The following is a 22,129-nucleotide window of genomic DNA, read 5'->3' as shown; positions in this document are numbered from 1 at the left end:
TAAACATTTTTAAAGACTTACAATGAATTGTTAATTTCAATAACCATCAACAGTAGAGAGGGACAACAATATTTTAAGCGATATAATAAGATTTGTATTCTGGGCATATGTTGGTCTCAATACTTATGGCTTGATTTTGCCCCAATGTGTGACCACACAATAAGTTCAAAGTTGGGGACAGCAGCAGCACACATGTGAATCCATGATTGTAATGTATGCACCTGTGAGTATGCTCATAGGTTTGTAGAGCTGTTGGGGGGGCCACGTGTAAATTTACGGTTTTAGTGCCCAAAAAACCCCCCCAAAAAAATCACCAAAAAAAAGACAAAAAAAATATAAAAAGGGCCGTGATAAGTGTTTGGAGTGTCCCCCAGATCGGGGGCACTTGATTTAACGGTTTTATTTTTGTTCCCAACATAAAGGAGTTGTAGAGCTGTTGAAATAAAAGAAAAAGGGCCTGATAAGTGTTTGTTGTGTACCCCAGGTCGGGGGCACTTGATCTAACTATTCAATTTTGTTTTGCTACAGAAAGAGTTGTAGAGCTGTTGCATCGATCAAGGTAGAATCTGTACCCGGCACCCGAGCTTCCCAGCAGTACCGGCTGCCGAAGGCAACCCGGGCACGCCAGCAATACCCGCCATGGCGCACCGGATAAAAAACACCTATGTGTCACTGACACCCGGTGACACATTGAAGTTATTACAAATGTTACCCAAGTTAGAGAGGAGACGAAGTACTGAAGAGTTTTGGCAGAAAATACAGGAAATAAGAATATGCCACAGCCTTCACAACTGAGATATGGAAGTGTTAGTAAAAGCAAAAATGACTGAAGAAATGTGGCAACAGTTGGGACAATGATACAGGGACGGCACCTGGTGTGCGATGATAGCCCCCACTGTTGCACAATTGGAGGCAGAATATCAGGTGTTTAAAGCAAACGTAACTCGGGTAGCAGGAGCAATACCCATAAACTGGGGAATAATCATGGGGGTCACTCAAAACAAGGGGGAATCCGCACATGACTATGCAGAGCGGAAATGGTTGAGCTTCCAAGTGTATTTGGGAATACTGAACCTCACCAGGGATAATCAAGCATTCCTAAAAATATACAAAGACGGGTTGAGTGCTGCACACCAAGACGTATTAAAAACGGCTAATCACAATGCAAAACTATGACGACTTGTCCAGAAGGGCGCCTGAGCTGGACGCTACTCAGAAAAGGAAAGTAGAAACGCACATGGCCAAAGTGGCAGTAGCTGCGGAAGGAACGAGTAAGGAAGGAAAACTACGCGCAGCCCCCTTGACTTGTTTTAATTGTGGAAAAGAAGGCCACTTTTGTGGAGAGTGCCAGCAGAAAAAAGGGGCTCAAGGGAGGAGTGGACAATCAAGGCCGAAGTGCCAGAACCGTGACAAACTAGGCCATACAGCGAGGAAATGCTGGGCTAAGGGGGGGAGGGGTGGAAGGACAGAGACCCGGACAGATTAGAGGAGTCCCAGGAGGAGAACCACTCCTGACCAGGGGAGAAGTGGTAGCGCTCCTTAGAGAAGCTCAGCGGACTCCTGGGCCATCTCCCCCGCAAGAGACACTTTCTAACGAGGACATCATAAGTATGTTACGGTTGGCAGCTACCCAATAAGGGTTACCGGCCCCCGGTGAAGATGTGGGATCACAAAGAGAGGACCCAAGAATGTTTGTTAGCGCGGTGTTAGGGGGCCGGCAGTGTGAGATGCTGATAGACACGGGAGCGTCAATATCCATAACTAATCTAGACTTACCCCTTACCAAGGAAACGATCAGCATACAAGGAGGTAACAGAAAGTCAACTTTAAGTGAAATTGTACTATTGGAAGTACAGGGGATAATACTACCCACCCAGTTTTGGTGTTGCCCCAATCCCGAAGGCACCATATTAGGAATAGAAACATTAAGGGAAATAGGGGTACTAATAGACCCCCAGCATAACCCAGTAGTCTGGGGAGACAAGCACCAAACTCAGTGTAAATTTAACCACCCGGGCCATCAGCAGCAGTGGGTGGCTGGAATCCATTCAATAGATCTCGAGTGGGAAACAAAGGGTGCCTGGGGAAGTATATATCAGTTATACACTGCTCTATGGGTCCAATACAAACAGGACTGTGGGTTGTTAGGGCCCGAGACAGTCAAGATCCCAGGCCCAGAACATAAAGCCCACCGGCAATACCCGCTGCTGAAGCAGCTGTCCTTCAGGTAGTGAAAGAATTGGAAAGACAAGGGATGGTGAGACAAACAATAACTACAACCAACTCACCAGTATGACCAGTAAAGAAACCAGATGCTTCATATAGGCTGACTCTGGACTATACCGCCTTAAATAAAGTTACACCCCGGGAGCACCCGATCGTGGTCAGCCTGGCAACGATTTTCAATGGCCTGGGCCCGGAACATAAAATATTCACCGTATTGGATATAGCAAATGGAGTTACAAGGGAAGTTCACCTTCACTGTAAAAGGAAAACAGTATACATGGACTAGAGTGCCCCAAGGATTCCATAACAGCCCGAGTATATTCCACCAAATGCTGGCAGGGATCCTGGAGCCAATAGATGTAGGGGAAGGAAGTACCCTCTTGCAATACGTGGACGACATTCTTATAGCATCCACCACGGAAAAACAGCACGTGCTGGCACTGACCACAGTGCTTGGGGCCCTACAACAGGCAGGGCTGAAAGCTAACCCAAAAAAGGCCCAGATAGAGAAGGGCCAAGTCATGTACCTAGGGTACATAGTAACACATGGGAAAAGGCAGATGCCTGAGGTTAGGAAGGAGGCCATTAGGATGATGCCAAAGCCAGGGACCGTAAAGGGAGTCAGACAGGTATTAGGACTATTTAATTACTGTCGGAACTTTATCCTGGGATATGCAGAAATGGCTCAGCCCATACAATATTTGGTAAAAGGGGGAAAACCCTCCCAAGAGCCAGTAGACTGGGGCTCCGAACAAGAAGCAGTGTTTCAACAGCTGAAACAGACCCTGATGAGCGCCCCGTCCTGGGATTACCGGACCAGAATAAGCCCTTCCACATTTATAATCACCACAGCAAAAACCACTATAATTAGGTGGTGACCCAGCAACATGGGGACAGGCAACGACTGGTGGCGTATTACTCCACTAAGCAACAACCTGTAGCTGCAGGATAATCTAGATGTGTAGCTCCTCTCAACTGCGCAGCCTGGGCAGTCAGAATTAGTGAACCCATAGTAATGTCAGGACAAATTATCCTACATAGGCAACATACCCTGGTCGAGCTACTAAACACAGGAAAACTGAGAACAGTGTCAGACGCAAGAAGGGCGACGTGGGAGGCAGTACTAATACCCCCAAGCGGCACATTAACAATAGTAAAAGATAGTGGTAACAACCCCGCAGGATGGATCATTACGGAAGGCCAGGATCATGAACGTAACCCGACAGAGGGGGCAGAGCAAAGTAGCTCGATAAAGGAAGAGCCACTCGAGCGAGCAGGCATGGACCTTTACATAGACGTGTCCCGTCGATACATCGATGGAACGCCCCGAACGGGGTAGGCGGTAGTAGATGGTGAAGGGCAAACACAGGGAGTAGGGCAGTTATAAGGGAGCCTCTCGGCCCAAGTGGCTGAATTAGTCGGCCTAACGGAAGCCCTCAAACAGGCAAAAGGTAAAAGGATAAATATATATACAGACAGCCGATACGCGTTTGGGGTGGTCCACGATTATATGGTAGCCTGGAGTCGGCGAGGTTATATGACATCGGGGAGAGGACCAATTCGACACGAGAACACAGTTAAGGAACTGGTAAAGGCTTCCCTCCAGCCCCAAGAATGTGCAATAATAAAAATCAAAGCCCATAAGAAAATCACTGACAGACATCAGCAAGGGAATGCCTGGGCGGATGAGGCAGCCAAGCGAGTGGCAGAAGCAGGGGGCCTACGGGCTAAAGTATGCACCTGTGTGCTTGGGCCGGAAGAAGTAAATATGTTTAAAGTACAGGAGGCAACCCTACAGCAGGAAAAAGATGAATGGAAAAGACAGGGAGCTAAACAAGGCATGGATGGAATCTGGAGGAAAGATTGTAATGTGGTAGCCCCAGAGTGCATACAACAAAACCTATTGAGTATATACCACGGGTATGCACATACAGATAAGACCAGCCTGACGAGTTCAATGTCCCAATGCTGGTGGTGAAAGGGATTGGGAAGAGATATAGAAAATTATTGTAGGAAGTGCTTAACATGTGCAAAGCATAACCCAGGTGGAAAAATTAAGGTCAGAATGGGACACCAACCCCGACCAAAGGGACCATGGGAAAACCTGCAGCTAGACTTCACGGGGCCACTGCCCAATCATCAGGGAAAAACGTATTGTTTGGTTAGGGTCGAAGCATTCACAACTAGGAGGTGGGTGGGGTGGCTTGACCCATCCACCTCCACGGAGGTGTGTGGGGGGCCTGACCCATCCACCTCCATGGCACGAACCTGGTATTGCAGTACTTCCAGGAATGGTGCAGTGGCTCTAGGCCTTTTGGCTAAGAGCATTGGCGCAGAGTGATCCTTGATGTGTGCAAGGTGACCTCTGGCGTTTGTGATTTGACAAAGAATTGGAACGATTGGCTACGAATTTAAAAAAAAAATAATTCACAACTAGAAATTGCTCAGCTGAGATGGTGGCTAGAATATTAGCAGAAGAAATTATACCTAGGTGGGGAATGCCCCTACAGATAGATTCAGATCAGGGTCCACACTTCACGGGTAAAGTAGTGAAACAAGCATGCACCCTACTGGGAATCAGGCAGAAATTCCATATCCCCTATCACCCGGAATCGTCCGGATTAGTAGAACGAATGAATAGGACCCTGAAGAACGCATTGGCCAAGGTGATCGACGAGACAGGAAAAGGATGGGTAGATATGCTGCCCCGGATTTTAATGAAGTTAAGGGTGACCCCAAACCGGACTCATGCCTTTCGAACTAATGACAGGAAGGGCAATGAGATTACCTGAGGTTCTAGTGACAGGGAGGGATGACGCCGGACCCTACCGGGACCGAGTAAGGAGATTTGTGACGGAATTATGTAAACAATGACACGATCTGAAGGCACACGCCAGGGATCAGCAAGTGATCAAGGACTTGGAAACTGGCACCAAGGAACAAAAGACTTAGATATCACAGGTTGGGAGCAAGGTAATGGTAAAAATAAACCCCAAAATGGACAGGCCCTCATCAGGTAATAGTAAGCGACACATGCGCGTGCGTGACGATAGGCAGAACCGGACGGTGGAAACATTGGACACAGTTAAAACGTTATGCGTGACATGAGGCCCTAACTGACCGGTGACGACCGGGAAAACAAGTTGTGTTTTTTACAGAACCTTAGTCCTAGTAGAAGGAATACTGGGTAACCCCATCTTATACCACAACCCAGCAGTAAGTTGCCCAGATGGCTATCAAGGAAATATTTCCTCTACAAACTCAATCTTTTGCAGAAAATGCCAAAGGGGACGACTTGAAGTGGAATGGACAAGCCCGGATAAGGGACACTCATGACATAACCAATCATGGACATGCATGAACAGCTAGGACCAAGGAAATCCACACAAGTGTTTGTGGGTAAGATGTAACCTCACCAGAGAGGCAGAAGGGATTACCCCCATACCCATCAGAGAATCACAATGCGGTAATAGTTCCTTATGGGCAATGTTTGTGTGTAAGATAGAGATCCCAACCACCACAATAGCCCCAACCACAACGACCCCAGAACCCTCAGGATGCCCAAACATGACACAGGGGGAAAGCGGAGGATTAGTAATAAAAAAGAACTAAAGACAAAATTCACTTCAGGGTACGCCAAAGGGTAATTACAGTGTTGTTAAACCTAATGGATATAACTATCCCACTGTTTTGCGGTAAGAAAACTATAAACTTATATAAAAACCTAACCCTAAGAGCCCTTGAGGGGCCCGAATCCAAGACTATAAAGTTCAACACAAAAAAGCCGAACAAAAACGGAAAAGACGGGAGGAGAAAGAGGGGAATATTAGAAATGGTGAGCGCGGGATACGTGGCGTGCATTGCGACGGTTAATGGATCGTCAAACAATAGAAGAGCAGGCCATCACCCTCACACAGACCTTAACAGGACTGATGGAAAGGGGAGATGATAACGAGAAAATGCAGGCCCACCTAGGGGACGGGGCAGAATGGGAACTGCTACAGGTTGCCCATACATTGCGGGACCATGCAAAAACGATAAATTTGGTAAACCAGGCTGGACAAACTATGAGTAAAAGAATGGTGGCCGAGATAGTTTGTGCGGGATATGGGGCTTGGATGCTCAATACAGTAGAACATAACCTAGAACAACTCCAGAATGGGGAGGTGCCGGATTGGATAACCAATGATGTATTTGCTGAATGGACATTGGGCAAGAATGACACCCAAGCCTGTGAGGTCCGGAGGAATAGCCATACTTGGGTCCCTAAGAACAGGTGTGTAACCGCACATCAGAATATAATCGTGTCTGTGTTATCAATACCACAATACGACGTGACAAAGGGAAATACATTGTACCAAGTAAGCAATATAGGAGAAATAAGGAATCAGACCTGTGTGCGGTATCACAAATTGCACCAGTACGTAATTAAAAAGGGAAACAATACCAAAGATATTATATTAAAGATTGTTGTAAGAATAATCAAGTTGTTTTATGCCAGGAGCACCCAGACCTCGATAACAAAGACTGTGGATATGGCCGAACAGAAGGATATGTGTTGCGTGTCACACTGCTGACACTGGACTCCGAAACGACCGCAGCCTCACAAGGAAAGGGAGGATGGTGTGTGAGCACCTCGACGGTCAACATGACAGTGAGGGGAGTTACCCATTGCCCTATCACAACCACCGACTTCTGTTTTGCGCCAAAAGAAGTCGTCGATATTCAGGGATATATCATATATCCGGAATTGAAAGAAATGTCCGTCAATGGGACGGCGGTGGACACTATCAAAGCAGGGTATAAAGGTTTTGAGGAACCACAAGGACGACATATACCCAGACTTAGTGAAAAACAAACTAAGTTGGAACAGGACATCCATGAACAACGGCAGAAATACATCATCTTGATGAAGAAGATCGACAAACTCCAGAAGGACACTAAAGAAATGTTGGCAAACCAACCCTGGTATGCGAGGGTTTGGAACTTTGGACTAAACGTGCAGGTGCACCCCTGGATAAGAATAATATCCCATGTATTGGTGATTGTGCAATGTGTTGTTTTAATGGTATTGTTGATTGAATTATGTTCGAGATGTAAACGACGGGCGAGGAAAGCTATAGCTTAGGCCCCCATAAAAGCTTTAGAAGAAACTAAACATTTAGTGTCTAAGGAAAAATCTGTAAAACAGGTAAATGGTGAGTAAAGGGAAAGAGATACGAGAAGCCATCCGAAAGTGAGGGCTTGGCCACCCAGACGGACGGCATAAGCTGACAATATCACTTCCCCTTTGGATGAAATAATGAGGGGACGGCACATTGGCCTATCTTGGGGTATATAGGCAAGGGCCAAAAAGGGGGATTGCAAGAGCAAGATTGATTATCAAAGATCTTATCAGGCTATTATGGAGGCCCTGAGCTGGCTAAACAAAAGGTATGCTTAGAACCACACCTACACAAGATGACCACTCGTTGACCTCGGGCTCAAGGGAGCAATAAAGAACATCCAAAGAGGAACTAATATAACCACATAACAATATAAGGTGAGTGAATAAGGGAACAAATGGGTATTTGATCATGCGTTGGTACAACCAATCACGTCACTGTTAAGGTCTGTCCACGAGGACACTCATGTACCTAAACCTGTATAATTAAGGTGCAGTTTGAACAGCTCATTGGAGATCCTCTCTCAGGCGGCTGAGAAGTGTTGGAATTAAAGTCATTTAAATTTATCCAAGGTATCCGTCTGTTGAATCCAGGCTTGTTAAGAGAGGAGAAGGGCGATTCTCCCCATCAGTCATTAACATGTCACGAAATAGCATCTATGGATGTTATTTAGATGGACTTCTAGAAGGCATTCGATAAGGTTCTACACAAGAGACAGTTAACAAAAGTGAAAGGGCATGGAATTGGAGGCAATCTATTGAGATGGGGTGGGAATTTGTTAGGAGGTAGGAGGCAGAGAGCAAGGATAAGGGTATGTACTCCAATTGGCAGGATGTGACTAGTCGCGACCCCAGGGGTCTGTACTGGTCCCTCAGCTTTTCATTATATTTATCAATGTCTTAGATGAAGAAATAGAGAGCCATATAATCCAAGTTTGCTGATGACACAAAGTTAGGTGGATCAGTAAATAATGCAGGTGGGAGTAGAAAGTTGCAAAGGGACATTGATAGATGAAGTAAGTGGGCAAAACTGTGGCAGATGGAGTTCAAATTGTGGAAATGTCAGGTCATACACTTTGGACCTAAGAAAGATAGATCAGATTATTTTCCAAATCGTGAGAAGCTAGGAACTATGAAGGAGCAGAGAGATTTGGGTCCAAATACAAAAATCACTAAAAGCTAGTGAACAGGTTAAAAAATAATTTAAAAGGCTAACAAATTTTAATCTTCATCTCAAGGGGGCTGGAATACAAAAGGGTGGAAGTTATGTTACAGCTATACAGAGCTCTGGTTAGACCCCCATCTGGAGTTCTGTGTTCAGCTCGGGGCACCACACCTCCTGAAGGATATATTGGCCTTGGAGCGGGGTGCAGCGCAGATTCACCAAAATGATACTGGTGATAAAAGGGTTAAAATACTTGCTCTATTAGATTCGGTATTTACCATATCGTAATTTCAGCCGCTGCACTGGAAGGTGGGTTAGCGCCTTCAGGCTGATTTTTATCACACTCAGTTTGATGCATTAGCACGTTTCTTTATAGGTTGGGATTTTATGTGCGTTACACAAACTCAACTTATTTCAAATCTCCTTTGATACATAGGCAGGTCATTTCCTCCCAGCTGCTCCCGCTGTGGTGCCATTGATGGGCAGGAGGTGCAGCACAAACTCTCTTCAGACATGCAAATGGGCTTTTCACCGCACTTCCAGCAAAGTTACTACAGTGAGCAGGAGCAGCTCTGAGGAAGTGACCTGCCATTAAGTCACATTACATGCTGAGTTATTGGTTTTATGAGGTTTTTTTTGATCATTCATATCATATGTCATCGACAACTTAACTGGGTTTTGCTCTCAATCTATCTAACATTTTAAGGAAATCTGAGACTTTATTGTGTTACAAAATAAAGCAAGCAGAAAAATGCATGATATGTCAGAAATACATATGGTGCTGTTTGATGCTTTCTATAGAACATAGGAAATAAATCCATTGACAGCACAGAACACAAAACCTTCACAACTCAGCTTCAATTCAGAGCTCAATTCAAAAGTAGGTGTTACCTCTATGGCCAGCTGAAATTGCTCATGCTCTCGCTGAAGCTGTTCTGCTTCTGATAGGGAGCTCGCATTAACAAGGCTAGCATTGAGCATGGATTCCCCATTTCGTATCCAGCCCAGTACCTGAAGGAGAAAGAAATCAAACAGAAGTTCAATGTAGTGTCATCTGAAAGCATTCTTGCCACAGCTTGTTCCCTGATTTCCCTTTCAATTGGTTAAAGATAAACAGCTCCCGGGAGCTCAAAGAGGTGAAATCCAGAGTCTTTTACAATCCAGTGCATGCACCATGATCAATAATGATCCCTAAAAGGATCAAACAGATGCTTCAACCATTCTTTTGTTCAGAAGAAAAAGAGGGCAAAGTTGTAGGATTGTCGGGATTACTATTTGTCCAGAAATAATATACAGATTCCCAGCAATGTTACTTTATAAATACAGAGTGAGTCATCTCTTTCAATGTTAGCACAAGATCTGTAACTGAAGAAAAACAACACTAATAATTCAGCATTTGCCCAGATTGTCAGAGGATTAACGACATAATCCACACATTTGTGAAGGTGGCCCTACTTCAGATTTTACAAATGTCGGGGAAAAACAGAAACATTCCTTTAGCTACTTCTGTATAATTAACAAAAAAAAATAATCAATTACTTTTTTGTGATTGCTATGTTATAATATACACGGACATGATTATCAGTTAGGAACTTGGATGGACTCAAACAACATGCTTTTGTTTCCATAAGCCCATCATTATTTAAGACAACATCTATCAGCAGTCGGCCCTTAAAGATATAAATGACAGCAGGCAGTAATCCTGAGAAACTTGATTCCACAAGGGAGACCATAGATGAGGGAGTCATCTTTGAGCATTTAGCAATAGTTAAGTAACCTCAGGCCTTTCAGAATGACATTCCATGCAACCGTACTCCACTGCCTCCGCCAGAAGGTCACACAGCATTAACAATCTTCCATATTTAATTTACTTAACAGACACCGGCCAATTACTTCTCTCAAATTCAAAAAACAAGTCATTGACTATTTCAACACAGACTGATGAAATCTCCTCCCCCTAACTTGTGTTGAGTAAGTCTCGATTAACTTACAGTCAGTGTCATTCACAACTACCGTGTACAAGCTAATAGTCTAATTGAAACATTTGTGGCTATATATTACTTGGGTTGTTAATGCTAATGCTAAAGTAAATGCAACAAAACTTGTATTTATATAGCACCTTTAATGTAGTAAAATGTTCCAATGCGCTTCACAGGAAAATCAGTTATGGAATTTTCTTCCATGATTAACCTTATTCTCATTTTTGTTCACACTCTAAAATGGGTAAAAGGAAGTTAGAAAAAAAGGGTGGAAAAAGCTTGTTGTGGACTGGTTAATGAAGTTTGCTAAACAAGACATTAAAAAAAAACTTAATAGTTTTGCTTACTGGGGTAGGTAAAAGAAAATTATGTTTACTCTCATTCACAATGGGAGTAAGCTCTAATTTTACAAAAAGACCAGCCCACTCAACTAGTAGTTATCACTGAAAATTAATCTGTGGCAGATTTAATGGAAAACGCACAAATTCATTCTTCATCCAAACATTATATTTTGCTTAAAATATTTTCTTGCACTTGTACACAAGAATTAGCCTCCTGCACAAAAGCACTGTATGGACTTGTATGAGTCAGCAGTGCGATTGAAACAAACATAAGTTATGTAGGATCTAAGTTATTATTTCTTATTCTGAGTCAGAGGGTTCAGAGTTCAGGCACATAATCTCGGCTGATATTTCAGTACTGTACCCAGGAAATGCTGCATTGTCACATTGCTGACTTTTCAATTAATTGTTAAACCGAGGTCCTGTTTGTCTGTTCAGATACCCTGTGGTTTCAAAAGATCCAACTGCACTATTCAAAGAAGGCAATCTCCTGGTGTCCTGGACAACATTCTTCCCTCAACCAACATTACAAACAGTTTAACTGATCATTCATCTCCTTTGCTATTTCTGGGATGTAGTTGTGCGTGAATTGGCAACTGCATGTTCCTAAGTAACAATACCTCAAAAAGTAATTCATTGGTTGTGAATCACTTTGAGACATCCTCAAAACTTGACACTGTGCTATATAAATGCAAGGTCATTTTCTTTCTTCATATAAGCCGTTGGTACCAAAATATGCATTGATAATAAATATGGTACAAAATTCAAGTGCACTTTAAACTTCTGCACAATAATGATCTCCAGTGCGCACCCTATTCAGTATACAACACCTGCTGCCATGCAACCAGAATCATTTATTTCCCTGCCAAGCTGCCCATTTCTAAAAGACAGTTATCAGGCACTGAGAAGAAGAAAGGGGACAGAAATTGATTATGCCCCAGCTGTGTTGTCCTAGGACTTGCTGGATGGGCAGAACTCGATCTGTGCCTTCAATTAGACACAGACCCAGTGTTAATATTACAATGAGGCAGGCTAGGGTATTCCTGGGAGTCCCGCTTGTGGTAGGGTTTATGTCAGGATCCTTCCCAATGATAGCAGCCAGGATACCCCTGCTTCCACCCTCAGTTCCCACTGCAAGGTCCTGCCAGGGAGTGGTCCTGCACCAGAATAGTGCCTTGCCAGGAGATTTAGGGGCTCTGTTCCTTTGATAATAGCTGTGCCCATCTGGTACCTGGGGGTGAGAGGGACAGGAATATTAGCTCTTTTGTATCATTTGTGGATGATTTTGCTGTGATGGAAATTGTGCATCACTTTTCCTGCTCCAGCAGAACAATGATGTGCCAAATATTATCTTGAAAATAGTGCCCTTTTGAATAAAAATAAGCTCTATATATCAATGACAACAAATATAGCAGCTATAATTTCCAGTTTGAGGCACTACTTTTACAACTCAAGAACCATACTTATCAACAACAAAATGTTCCAATGTTCCTTCAAATTAAGATTCACAGTGCATGATGGTCAAACGTGAAGCCTACTCCAGCAAATTTATTGCCAGTGCAAGATCCACTGTACTATGGATATTTTATGTTTGCCATTTCTGTTAGAGGCTGAAAAATGGAAGATGTGCTAGGAGAGACATTAATTGTTATTATTCAACATTCAACTGAAAGTAAGTGACCAATTTGTAGGTAGTGTACTGGCACAGTACCATGGAACAGAAGGGAATGGGTATGTGCATTCCCAATCAGAATTAGGATGTCAATGTTGTTGTTACCAAACAGAAGATAGATATCTGCTTACTAGCGGGATGTATAAATCTATATCAAAACAAAAAATGATGGAAATATACAGCTGGCCAGTAACCACCTATAAAGGGAAAGGAAACTGACATTTTGGGCACATGATGCTTCATCAGTACTGAACGGATGCACACTCTAAATGTCACACTTTTCTCTTTCCAAATGCTGGTTGACAAGCTGCTTATTTCCAGCATTCGCAGTTTTTCTTTCTTCATATTTTGAATAAATCGATGACTAATTCATCCCTGACCAGTGTCTCAGCCTCTCAGCAGCTGTTTCAACAGGAAACAGGCAGAGACCAGGGATCTGATGCTTGCCTGCCATTTTGGTTGAGGAACAGTAATCGGTTAGGTCGGGGCTTCAATTATTAAAAGAAAGGACCGTGTGGTGCCCCCGCTTACTACGAAAAAGAGAATGCACTCTAATACATTCCACTTTAAGAAATGATTCTCCCCCTTACCTGTTTAACCTCCGCTTGCAGGTGACGGAGCTGCAAACATTGCTCCAGGCGCTTCTGGGTCTGATCAGCATTCAACTCGAGCTCTTGCTGTTTCTCATGAAGAAATTCCAGCAGCTCCTGCACTTGTGTTCCTAAATCCATATCTTTATCACACGTTAGTTCAATTCCTGATTAAAAGAAACATATTTCATTCTAACACTTCTCAGCATCTGAATTATACTCATTATTGTTAAATTAAAAAGAAACAATTATTAGAACAGAACTCCCCTCCTCCAAGACCCATCGTTTAAAGGAGCATTTACTATCCTCAGGCAGTCAACAGAAAATAATCCCTTCAGAACAGAGAATGATGCAAATTAAACTTTGCACTTTCTTAAATAAAATAGACAATTTCACTAAGAAAGAGAAAATGTGACTGTAAACAAAACTAAATGATATCCAAATGTACCAGCAGCTAAGTTTAGAGCCAGTTAGCCTTTCACTGACAATTACTATTTAATATAAACAGACATCTTTATGATCATTATTAGTGGCAAATGACAAGATGTCTGAAATACCATTTTCTGAATGCTGAGTAAGAGGTGTCACTTGGGATTCTGTAGTTGTAGCAGGGATAATAGTTAATTGTTATATTCTAACTCTGTTAAGCGAAAATCCCTTTCTCAAAGGATTAGTGCATGTGGATACTCCAAGTCCATACACAGGGCTAGAATTTGCACTCTTTCACCGCCCGGTTTCTCGGCCATTTTGGGTGAGAATCGGGTCGGCAAAATTTTCCAGAGCTGATGTACGCCGGCAGTTTCGAAGTACCGCTGGGGAGCGGACCGCCGGCGGGCACCGTTCACAGATCGCCCTGGCGCGATTTTTGGCTGAGTGGTGACCCGTCGGTAAGTATATTAAAAAAAATGCCCTCGAGGATCAACGGAGATCTGCAAGAAAAAAGTAAGTGATTGGTTTTTTACTCATTCTTTTCAAAATCTGTTGGGGTGATTTAATTTAAAAAGGTCTTGGAAATGTTTTTTGGATTTTTTGGTCAGATTTTTGTGAAAAATTACTTTGATTCTTTATTTGGTGTTAGGCCCAACCTGCAGCCTCGGGGTAAATTTTTATAGGTTTTTTAATTTTTCGCCTATTTTCTTTAGGCACCGCCCAATCTGCCTAAATTGCACTTTTTTGCCCAGGGGGTGCAAGACCCATGTTTTCCGCTGGGTGGATTTTAAAATGTTTTTCGGGAAGTTTTCGCTGGCGATAACTTACTGTTTTTTTGGGTGGCAATCGGGCACTGGCAGGCTTTGGGGAAATTTTAGCCCACAAACTTTGACAGCGGACTCAATGGCAAATATGATATGTAAAGGCTCAACTAATCTCAATGCTGGATGATTCTTTGCAAGCACCCCAATCGCAGTATTGTATGTCATGCTACACTGCATAAACAACCTCCCAGGGTGATCAACAGCCACCATGTTGTCACTGGCTGCACCCACCAAGATAACACCAATCATATCCGCAGGCCCTGGAACACCTACCTGGGAACAATGTGGAGGAGTGTTTCCGCAGGCTCCGGGAGAGCCAGAGAGCCAGATTCAGAGCTGTGCCATCTGCTGCAAGGACATCTACAGCTTACATGCAACAAAGGGCTGGCACAGCTAGTGACATGATGGGCCGAAGGCCCTCCTTCTGTTCCGTAAATTGATATGATTCTAGGGCCAGAATTTGGTCAACCTACCGCCGGCTGTCCCCGAGAAAACTCGGCGGTCTCCCTGTTTTTTTGGCACTCTCTCCTCAGAGCATGTTGGTGAGGCCCTCATGCCAGTAGTTTGAAAAGACCGCTGGGGAACGTCTGCTGACGTGCGCCAGTGTGCAACGCCGAAAAAAGTCCTCCCACCCGCTTCCACCCGAGATTCATCCGAGCGGTCCTCCGCTCCAGCAGGATAGAAGACCGTCGTGTGGAAGTAGGTCTTACCTGGACGGTAGGTATCAAGACCCACAAGAAAAGTTTAGTGGGATGGTTTGCTTTATTTCTTTTGCAGTGATTTTGTTTGATACGTCCTCTGAAGGTCTTGTCATGTTTGTTTTTTTATATGTTAAAGATTGTTTTTTCCGTTCCCCCCCTCCATGGGCCCAACTCTAGCCTCGCCGTTACTTTGTTGAGGATTGCACTTGCCGCCCAGAATCTGAGCTACCACTCGCTGCCGCCCAGAATCGGCGTGTAACGCCCATTTTTTCCGCTGGGCGTTTTTTTCCCCATTTTTTCACCAAACTTCCGCCCAAAGTACCGTCAGGATCTTAGCGGTCGTTTCGACGGTAAATGGGTGGAACTTAGGTTTGAACAAACTCGGGCCCTATGATTCGATGACTGTGGCCTCAAAATCGGCTTCCACTGCCTTCCAGACATGCAGTAATGCTGACCATCATGGATGGTGCCATTAAGTGGCAAACAAAATCAGTCTTCTTACCACCACATCATTGAACACCACATCCATTTCAGAAACTATCAAACAGCTGTCGGAAGTTGGGCAATTCAATTGCCTGCAATCTCGATTTTGTGACTCTGCATTCGGTCACTTCTTAACACGTTTCCGCTTCAGCCTTGGTAAAAGGTGCCCATAGATTTTACCAAAGAATGTAAAAAATGTTGGCCTCCTATTCTGTCACTTTTTAATTGTCTGCACCATTTACATTTGTTCTGAATCTCAATTTTTTGATGACACCATTAGGCTACCTCTCTGTACCAGTAGCTATGAGTAATTATGTTGATGACCTGACTACCGAAAATCATGTGCAAGCAGCATGCTACAATTCAGGTTCGATTTGCACTCATTTCTAGTCATTTGTGACAAAACTGCACTTGCACTGGAAAATATAGGCTGTTGTGTACAGAGGAGATTTTCCCCATATATGTGAAGGAGCTGATGTCTTACACATACCCGTGTGCTCAAACAAATCCTGGATGGATCCTTGGGGCACACCAAACGTGATCATAAAGGGACCGGAACAAAGGCCACTACTGCTGATCCATTGGTATAGGTAAGAACGGAAACAAGCAAGGGCAATACCACGGAGTTAGACCACAAGGACAGGCGGTGGTGAATGATGGAATAGTCACCCGTGTGAAATGCTATTCAGAGGTCAAGGGAGTTGCTTAATACACCACAAACACAAACAAAGGACATAACTGATGATGGCAGTCTCCAGGCAGTGCAGAAACTGGAACTTGGGAGAGAGGGATACGGAATGGTGCCATCATGTTCAAGGACTTTGGAGAGGAACAGCAGGTTGGAGATAGGGTGGTAGTTGGAGAGATAGAGGGATCCTGGGTTACCTTTCAGACGAGGCCCCTTGGGGAAGAGTGACAATAATATGGTAGAATTCTTCATTAAGATGGAGAGTGACACAGTATAATTCAGATACTAGGGTCCTGAACTTAAAGAAAGGTAACTTCAATGGTCTGAGACGTAAATTGGCTAAGATAGACTGGCAAATGATACTTAAAGGGTTGACGGTGGATAGGCAATGGCAGACATTTAAAGATCACATGGATGAACTTCAACAATTGTACATCCCTGTTTGGCATAAAAACAAAATGGGGAAGGTGGCTCAACCGTGGCTAACAAGGGAAATTAGAGATAGTGTTAAATCCAAGGAAGAGGCATATAAATTGGCCAGAAAAAGCAGCAAACCTGAGGACTGGGAGAAATTTAGAATTGAGCAGAGGAGGACAAAGGGTTTAATTAGGAGGGGGAAAATAGAGTATGAGAGTAAGCTTGCAGGGAACATAAAAACTGACTGCAAAAGCTTCTATCGATATGTGAAGAGAAAACAATTAGTGCAGACAAATGTAGGTCCCTTGCAGTCAGAATCAGGTGAATTTATAATGGGAACAAAGAAATGGCAGACCAATTGAACAAATACTTTGGTTCTGTCTTCACTAGGGAATACACAAATAATCTTTCGGAAATACTAGGGGATCGAGCATCTAGCGAGAAGGAGGAACTGAAGGAAATCCTCATTAGCCAGGAAAGTGTGTTAGGGAAATTGATGGGATTGAAGGCTGATAAATCCCCAGGGCCTGATAGTCTGCATCCCAGAGTACTTAAGGAAGTGGCCCTAGAAATAGTGGATGCATTGGTGGTCATTTTCCAACATTCTATAGACACTGGATCAGTTCCTATGGATTGGAGAGTAGCTAATATAACCGCACTTTTTAAAAAAGGAGGGAGACAGAAAACAGGGAATTATAGACCGGTTAGCCTGACATCGATAGTGGGGAAAATGTTGGAATCAATTATTAAAGATGTAACAGCAGCGCATTTGGAAAGCAGTGACAGGATCGGTCCAAGACAGCATGGATTTATGAAAGGAAAATCATGCTTGACAAATGTTCTGGAATTTTTTGAGGATGTGACTAGCAGAGTGGACAAGGGAGAACCAGTGGATGTGGTGTATTTGGACTTTCAAAAAGCTTTTGACAAGGTCCCACACAAGAGATTGGTGTGCAAAATCAAAGCATATGGTATTGGGGATAATGTACAGACATGGATAGTGAACTGGTTGGCAAACAGGAAGCAGAGAGTCGGGATAAACGGGTCCTTTTCAGAACGGCAGGCAGTGACTAGTGCTGGGACCCCAGCTATTTACAATATACATTAATGATTTAGACGAAGGAATTGAATGTAATATCTCCAAGTTTGCAGATGGCAGTGTGAGCTGTGTGGAGGATGCTAAGAGGCTGCAGGGTGACTTGGACAGGTTAAGTGAGTGGGCAACTGCATGGCAGATGCAGTATAATGTAGATAAATGTGAGGTTATGCACTTTGGTGGCAAAAACAGGAAGGCAGAATGGTGACAGATTAGGAAAAGGGGAGGTGCAACGAGACCTGGGTGTCATGGCAGATCAGTCATTGAAAGTTGGCATGCAGGTACAGCAGGCGGTGACGAAGGCAAATGGCATGTTGGCCTTCATAGCGAGAGGATTTGAGTATAGGAGCAGGGAGGTCTTACTTCAGTTATACAGGGCCTTGGTGAGGCCACACCTTGAATATTGTGTACAGTTTTGGTCTCCTAATATGAGGAAGGACATTCTTGTTATTGAGGGAGTGCAGCGAAGGTTCACCAGACTGATTCCCGGGATGGCAGGACTGACATATGAAGAAAGACTGGATCATCTAGGCTTATATTCACTGGAATTTAGAAGAATGAAAGGGGATCTCATAGAAATATATAAAATTCTGATGGGATTGGACAGGTTAGATGCAGGAAGAATGTTCCCGATGTTGGTGAAGTCCAGAACCAGGGGTCACAGTCTAAGGATAAGGGGTAAGCCATTTAGGACCGAGATGGGGAGAAACTTCTTCACTCAGAGAATTGTGAAGCTGTGGAATTCTCTACCACAGTAAGTTGTTGAGACCAGTTCGTTGGATATATTCAAAAGGGAGTTAGATGTGGCCCTTACGGCTGAAGGGATTAAGAGGTATGGAGAGAAAGCAGGAATGGGGTACTGAAGTTGGATGATCAGCCATGATCATATTGAATGGTGGTGCAGGCTCGAAGGGCCGAATGGCCTACTCATGCACCTACTTTCTATGTTTCTGTGACAGAAATCTTAAATGCTTGAGGTGGCAGTTGTGAAACTACGCCTAAAGAGAGGGAGCCACTGATGGTGTTAAAGAGCATTGGAATCAGCAGAGGTAGTTGTCTGTTGAATTGATTGAAGAAGATGCAGGAGTAAATGAGCTTGATTAAGGCCTGGGGAATGGTAAGGAAGAAGTTACTCAGTGAAATGAGCTTAGGGCAAGGATTCGGAGGAGAATGGGGATAATACAAACACATCATATCCTCTGCAGCATTATAACATAACATTATAAGGTGCAATGGTAAAGCATTTCTGTATTTTGCTAACTTTAGAACAAACCCAGCCACTAATGAAAAGCAAGGAAATGTATTAAAAGCTGGGTTGTTGATCCCATTGATCTAATAAGAACATAAGAAATAGGAGCAGGAGTAGGCCATTTGGCCCCTCGAGCCTGCTCCGCCATTTAATAAGATCATGACTGATCTGATCATGGACTCAGCTCCACTTCCCTGCCCGCTTCCTATAACCCTTTACTCTCTTATACTCAAAAATCTGTCTATCTCCATCTTAAATATATTCAATGACCCAGCCTCCACAGCTCTCTGGGGCAGAGAATTCTATAGATTTACAATCCTCTGAGAGAAGAAATTTCTCCTCATCTCAGTTTTAAATGGGCTGCCCTTTATTCTAAGACTATGTCCCCTAGTTTTAGTTTCTCCTATGAGTGGAAATATCCTATCTGCATCCACCTTGTCCAGCCCCCTCATTATTTTATAAGTTTCAATAAGATCACCTCTCATTCTTCTGAACTGCAATGTGTATAGGCCCAACCTACGCAACCTAAGTCGACCCCCTCATCTCCGGTATCAAACTCGTGAACCTTCTCTGAACAGCCTCCAATGCAAGTAAATACAGAGACCAAAACTGGACGCAATATTCCAGGTATGGCCTCACCAATACCCTGTATAGTTGTAGCAGGACTTCTCTGCTTTTATACTCTATCCCCCTTGCAATAAAGGCCAACATTCCATTTGCCTTCCTGATTACTTGCTGTACCTGCATACTAACTTTTTGTGTTTCATGCACAAGGACCCGCAGGTCTCTCTCTACTGCAGCACTTTGCAATTTTTCTCCATTTAAATAATAATTTGCTTTGCTATTATTTCTGCCAAGTGGATAACCTCACATTTTCCCACATTATGCTCCATCTGCCAAATCTAGCAATGCAATGGTAAATAATTCAAGTATAATTAAATGCATAGGTAAAATTAGGTTGCCTGTTATATACAGCGAGTCTATAAGTAAGGACTGCATTTAGTGGAAAAGAGCAATTGGACTTAAACTGTAAACTTCAACCTGCAGCATCAAAAATTGACAGAATGTGAACAAGGAGATAAATGTGTAAAGTAACTATTGGGGCACCAAAGTCTTGGATTGTGATGCACCACCTCACTAGGCATTCTGGCGGGGGAGGGTAACAGCCAGTTGTCATGGTGCAGATAGGTACCAACGATATAGGTAAAAAACAGGATGAGGTCCTACAAGCTGAATTTAGGGAGCTAGGAGTTAAATTGAAAAGTAGGACCTCAAAGGTAGTAATCTCAGGATTGCTACCAGTGCCACGGGCTAGTCAGAGTAGAAATAGCAGGATAGCTCAGATGAATACATGGCTTGAGGAATGGTGCAAGAGGGAGGGATTCAAATTCCTGGGACCTTGGAACCAGGTCTGGGAGAGGTGGGACCAGTACAAACCGAATGGTCTGCACCTGGGCAGGACCGGAACCAATGTCCTAGGGGGAGTGTTTGCTAGTGCTGTTGGGGAAGGGTTTAAACTAATATGGTAGGGGGATGGGAATCTATGCAGGGAGACAGAGGGAAGTAAAATGGGGCAGAAGCAAAAGGTAGAAAGGAGATAAGGAAAAGTGGAGGGCAGAGAAATCAAAGGTAAAAATCAAAAAGTGCCACGTTACAACATAATTCTAAAAGGACAAAGAGTGTTAAAAAAACAAGCTTGAAGGCTCTGTGTTTCAATGCGAGGAACATTTGTAATAAGATGGATGAATTAACTGCGCAGATAGCTGTTAACGGTTGTGATGTAATTGGGATTACGGAGACATGGCTCCAGGGTGACCAAGGCTGGGAACTCAACCCCTAGAGGTATTCAATATTCAGGAAGGATAGACAGAAAGGAAAAGGAGCTGGAGTATCGTGGCTGGATAAAGAGGAAATTAATGCAATAGTAAGGAAGGACATTAGCTTGGTTGATGTGGAATCTATATGGTAGAGCTGCGGAACACCAAAAGGCAGAAAACGCTAGTGGGAGTTGTGTACAGACCACCAAACAGTAGTAGGGAGGTTGGGGATGGCATCAAACAGGAAATTAGGGATGCGTGCAATAAGGGTACAGCAGTTATCATGGGTGACTTTAATCGACATATAGATTGGGCTAGCCAAACTGGTAGCAATACGGTGGAGGAGGATTTCCTTGAGTGTATAAGGCATAGTTTTCTAGACCAATATGTCAAGGAACCAACTAGAGAGCTGGCCATCCTAAATTGGGTGTTGTGTAATGAGAAAGGACTAATTAACAATCTTGCTGTGCGAGGCCCCTTGGGGAAGAGTGACCATAATAAGGTAGAATTCTTCAGTAAGGTGGAGAGTGACGCAGTTAATTCAGAGACTAGCATCCTGAACTTAAAGAAAGGTAACTTCGATGGTATGAGAAGTGAATTAGCTAGGATAGACTGGCAAATGATACTTAAAGGGTTGACAGTGGATAGGCAATGGCAGATACTTAAAGATCACATGGATGAACTTCAACAATTGTACATCCCTGTCTGGAGTAAAATAAAACGGGGAAGGTGGCTCAACCGTGGCTAACAAGGGAAATTAGGGATAGTGTTAAATCCAAGAGGCATATAAATCGGCCAGAAAAAGCAGCAAACCTGAGGACTGGGAAAAATTTAGAATTCAGTAGAGAAGGACAAAGGGTTTAATTAGGAGGGGGAAAATAAAGTATGAGAGTAAGCTTGCAGGGAACATAAAAACTGACTGCAAAAGCTTCTATCGGTATGTGAAGAGAAAAAGATTCGTGCAGACAAATGTAGGTCCCTTGCAGTCAGAATCAGGCGAATTTATAATGGGGAATAAAGAAATGGCAGACTAATTGAACAAATACTTTGGTTCTGTCTTCACTAAGGAAGACACAAATAACCTTCCGGAAATACTAGGAGACCGAGGGTCTAGCGAGAAGGAGGAACTGAAGGAAATCCTTATTAGTCAGGAAATTATGTTAGGGAAATTGATGGGATTGAAGGTCGACAAATTCCCAGGGCCTGATGATCTGCATTCCAGAGTACTTAAGGAAGTGGCCCTAGAAATAGTGGATGCATTAGTAGTCATTTTCCAACATTCTATAGA

General features: G+C 43.6%; 1 protein-coding gene across 1 annotated transcript in view; it reads right to left on the bottom strand.

Moving 5' to 3' along the window:
* Positions 1-22,129, bottom strand: part of kalrna (kalirin RhoGEF kinase a) — a 989,478-nt gene that overhangs the window by 391,623 nt on the left and 575,726 nt on the right. The window contains exons 16-17 of the mRNA XM_070875649.1: positions 13,138-13,304; positions 9,447-9,566 (exon numbers count right to left, since the gene is read on the bottom strand). Coding sequence (XP_070731750.1) covers positions 9,447-9,566; positions 13,138-13,304 — 287 coding nt within the window. The remainder of the gene's footprint in view (positions 1-9,446; positions 9,567-13,137; positions 13,305-22,129) is intronic.

Source organism: Pristiophorus japonicus, chromosome 3 (assembly GCF_044704955.1).
Source record: "Pristiophorus japonicus isolate sPriJap1 chromosome 3, sPriJap1.hap1, whole genome shotgun sequence".
NCBI lineage: Eukaryota > Metazoa > Chordata > Chondrichthyes > Pristiophoridae > Pristiophorus > Pristiophorus japonicus.
This window is presented reverse-complemented; position numbering and strand designations above follow the sequence as displayed.